At 31.8% G+C, this 4,504-nt stretch overlaps 1 protein-coding gene across 1 annotated transcript in view; it reads right to left on the bottom strand.

Annotated features, from left to right (window-relative positions):
• Window positions 1-513: 513 nt before the first annotated feature.
• The window catches only part of LOC117112640 (multiple epidermal growth factor-like domains protein 10), an 11,074-nt gene continuing 7,083 nt past the window's right edge, over window positions 514-4,504 (bottom strand). Inside the window, exons 8-13 of the mRNA XM_033255750.1 lie at window positions 4,158-4,261; window positions 3,940-4,032; window positions 3,401-3,532; window positions 2,796-2,915; window positions 2,447-2,713; window positions 514-644 (exon numbers count right to left, since the gene is read on the bottom strand). Of these exons, the coding sequence (XP_033111641.1) occupies window positions 514-644; window positions 2,447-2,713; window positions 2,796-2,915; window positions 3,401-3,532; window positions 3,940-4,032; window positions 4,158-4,261 (847 nt within the window). The remainder of the gene's footprint in view (window positions 645-2,446; window positions 2,714-2,795; window positions 2,916-3,400; window positions 3,533-3,939; window positions 4,033-4,157; window positions 4,262-4,504) is intronic.

Raw genomic sequence — 4,504 nt, 5'->3', positions numbered from 1 at the left:
CCATTATACATATAAAAATGTGTATATATATATATATATATATATATATATATATATAGGTCTAATCAGATTTGATAGAAAAGGAATCTCCAAAGAGATATAGATATTTTTTTGTAAATAAATCATGATATAATAGAGATAAACTCCAAACCGTCTTGCGGTATTGCTTTAATTACTAGTACATGGTATATATACATTTTTAAAGTTAAAGAAGAGGAATCTGCAAGTGCGAAAAAAAGTTTGAACCCATTAAGAAAAGCATTACTGCAACACGAGAGCGGAAGTAAATGGGCGTAGTGTTCGGGTGTCACTTAAACTTCAGTGAAAGTGGGGGCGAAGCCCTTGAAAACTATGGCAGTTTAGGAGTTTAAAATGCTTAATTAATATACTTTATATTCTACAAAGGTGTAAAAAGCACATATATATTTTTCTTCCTAACATTATTGCTTTTTCTCTCCCTATCCACCGCCAGCCCACCCCTCTTGCTGGCGCCACCCATATGTAAATAAATTCTTACTTGTCACTGTGTTGAAGAGGTTCAGTTAATTGTCCATATCGTGTACAAGAGTGTGAGCTCAAATTCGGGTCATCTTTATCGTGGTTCAATTTACAATCAATGCTGCCATTAGCTACTGCAATACCACCTGTAAAATAAAGACATACCGTACTCGATAAAGTTTCTAAAGCTTAGACAAAATTCTAATAAAGATTATTGTGTCGATATATACACGTAGGCGTATACTATTTAATTTGTTTGATATGTCATTAATAATAATAGTAATAATAATAATAATAATAATAATTATTATTATTATTATTAGGCCTATTAATTATTATTATTATTATTATTGTTATTATTATTATTATTATTATTATTAGGCTTATTATGAGGCCTATTATTAGGCCTATTATTATAATTAGAATTATTATAATTATTATTATTATTATTATCATTATTATTAATATTATTGTTGGCTTTTCCCAGCAGTACTGGGAAAAGCCATTGTTTTTGTTCTGAGATTTTTTTTATCTTTTTTTTTTGCATTATTTTTCCTATTTTTTGCACTGTTTTTTTTTCGGTCGTCACTTCCCTTGCATAGAATTTTTCCGTACTTTACTGAAGCACACGCCATATATCATGCCTTTTCAATTTTTTATGACCCAGACCTACATATTTCTAAAAAAACAAAAAACCAATGGGTCCAAATGAAACATTCTATGTTATTTTGTAATGGTCTAGTACCGAAATAATTCAATTTTTGACGATCCAGTGTAGGGGATAGATCTGAGGACCATTTAAAGGAAAACGTCCCAGACCACATATTTCGAAAACGGATCAACTGATCTCAATGAAACATTCGGAAAAAGTTTAACCAAGTTACAAGGAAGATAGTATTATGTTCGACGAATCAGTCAAGGGTGTAAATTGGAGGGTTTTTGAGATTCCATACGTAAATATTTATAAAACGTTTTCGATGGGTGTAAAATAATGTAACTTTCTATAACAGTTTGTAAATATAATCCGGCGTAGGGTGTGAATATTGAGGACCATTTAAAGGAAAACGTCCCAGACCAGATATTTCGAACTGATCCGAATGAAAATTTGAGGAAAGTTTAACCCAAGTTATAAGGAAGATATTATTATGTGTAGGGGACTATCTAGGTTAGGGTGTAAATTTGAGGGTCATTTAAATTGCTTACGTCCCAGTTATACTTAGATGGATAAAAATGACACTTTGCAGAATAGTTTTTCATGGTGAAATGAAATGATCCAATTCTGGTGACGATCCGCAGTAAGGTGTGGTTATGTAGACCATTTAAAGATTTTTTGTTGACAGTTGATTAAACGCAATTTTCGTTTTCTAAAGCGCTTAAACCAGTTGCAGCTAGGTTAAACTCAAAACTACCGTGATGTGCATGAACAATTTTTGCTTTCAGTCATTGAATCGCTATGAACTGAAAATGCACTTTCCTATGCAAGGTCAGCCAGTATAGCGCTCAATGGTTGAGCCACAATGTACCTCTCTATTACCATTGCACCCATAGTTCAAGTCTCACTAATAACGTCGCAGTAAACTTGGTTTTTGTTTTTTTTCCACTTCACTAATATCATATTAGTTTTCCTACTTTTTTTAATACATTTTACTTTTTTTTTTTTTTGCAATTTCAACATCATTTCTCATTAAAGCAATGGGAAAAAGTTCTATCTTCTGTTGTTCAAACAGACATATAGTAAGTCTAGTTATTATTATTATTATTATTATTATTATTATTATTACTATTATTATTATTATTATTATTATTATTATCATCTGATGATGGGGCTAATGGCGTGTGTTTTACATTCTTTGCTTATTACGGGCACTACTCGGCCGATTCGGTAACAGCCACTTGGACACCAGACTAAGTTAACGCAATTTAGTGGGTCTAAATAAGTACTTTTCACCTCTTAAAATTCTCCAATTGACCGCTGCTGAAATCACGCCCACTCTAAAATCGTTGACATAATAAGGAAATGGATATGTAGCAGACGATGGACCAGTAAAACGTGTCTGCCAATTCACAGCTAAGCCATTTCCTCGTAAGGATGAATAGATAGGACTAGGTGATTCCTGTGAATCCTGGCAAGAAAAATCACTTGTAGATATTCCATTGGATACGTCGTCATTTTGTAGTAATACTGAGCAGTGCGATACCATTGGCGCCTCAGTAACTAAAAAAAGAATAATTTATAATATGAGCATAATAATATTAGAATGACAAAACTTTTTTTTTCACTTGGAATATTAACTTACTTCTCATGCAGTTGGGATCCGATTGAAAACCATTGGCACATGCACAACTGGGAACTCCTTGGGGAGAGGTACATGAACCAGGATAGCAAGACTTACTATCACTCCGCCACGAACAACGTTCTATGAATCGTAAAAGATAAGGTTATGTCAAAAAAGTTGTACATGTACAGTTTATATTATTCTTATTATACTTATATTATTTTGGTTAGAAAAACAATTAGAAATACATATGTTAATACGTTATTATGATTTTGTAATGGTAGTAAACCTATAGCTTTAAGTGTGTGCTCTGATCAAGGCGGCTATGTATGCAATAAACACGTTTTTAATTATATAATGGCCTATTTGTAAGGTAACGTTTTAATGCATTTGTTTAAAATGTATAGTAGGCCTAGTAGACAAATATCGAAACATAATGTATGCAATGGCACTTTGTAAATGCATATACATTTACAGCAACACTAGCCGTTAAGTTCAAATAGGGTTTTTATAAAATCAAGATTGATGTAATACTAAATTTATTCGTTAAAGACCTGTTGCTAAACCTCAAAAGACATAAATGCAAATTAAATAGAATTAATACATTCAAATTCACTTAAACTTACGTTTGCACACGTCGTCTACTAAATCATACGCCTTTATTTCGTCACTGATGTCGTAAAGACATTTTATGCACACGGAATCCATATTGTTCGTACAATCTACGGTTTCACAGTTATCAATCTCTGAATCGCAATCTTGGATAAAACATGTGATATTTTTATCAGTTATCTAAAATCTGTCTCATTCTGACCAGTGACCTGAATAATGACGACTTTCTGCTATAATTATTCCTGCCTTGAACAAGACAATTAAGTAGGCCTATATGATTATTTTGTGAATTCAATTCCGAAATATAGCTTAAATAGTGCTTATGTCTGTTGTAAAAATTTAAACCACTAAAGTTTAACTTGCAAATAAAATAAATGTTAAAGTAATCAAATCATAAACAAATGGCAACAATGGCTTATTTTAGTGTCAACATGACGACGTGAACAATTAAAGCATCTTTAAAATAATAATTACATAATAATACTTACATAATATGTTAATGGTGATATTAGTAAAGATAAATTACAATAATGAAATAGTATAAAATAATTACTATATTCGCATGTTGGTCCATGGAACTGCTCGTCACATACGCACAGATTGGGGCCTTCACATCTTCCGTTTATACATGCGGGCGCACATATAGCTGTACAGAGATAAATAAATTAAGCTGTTTCGACAGTTTGTTATGCATGTGTGAAGATTTTACCTACACGTACAATTTTATGGCTTTTTTTGTGCAAATTTCTAAATACAGTATATCTGACTTACGTTCACTACATTCATTGCTGCCATGGGGCGCTGCATAACCGTCGCAACAAACATAATCTGTACTGTAAACTGTTCGATATCTAACAACATTGCGATATTTCGTTCTGCATTAAAGAACAAAAATAGGTGTTGCTACAGTATGGTAAAATAGAGGATTTTTTTTAAACTTACATCATCATACAATTTTTTCTATGTAATTACTGGCAAAGGTTATATAAATTTTAGCATCTTCATTTACAAACTTTTAAACTTTGTTGTTCTATTCGATATGTATATGTATATATTTCCAAAATATGTCTTCCGTTTATTATTTAAGTGTTAACGGGACCCTCGGGACGTAAATACCC

Source organism: Anneissia japonica, unplaced genomic scaffold, assembly GCF_011630105.1.
Source record: "Anneissia japonica isolate Jap-2015-1 unplaced genomic scaffold, ASM1163010v1 scaffold288219_len142424_cov121, whole genome shotgun sequence".
NCBI classification, from domain to species: Eukaryota; Metazoa; Echinodermata; class Crinoidea; order Comatulida; family Comatulidae; genus Anneissia; species Anneissia japonica.
This window is presented reverse-complemented; position numbering and strand designations above follow the sequence as displayed.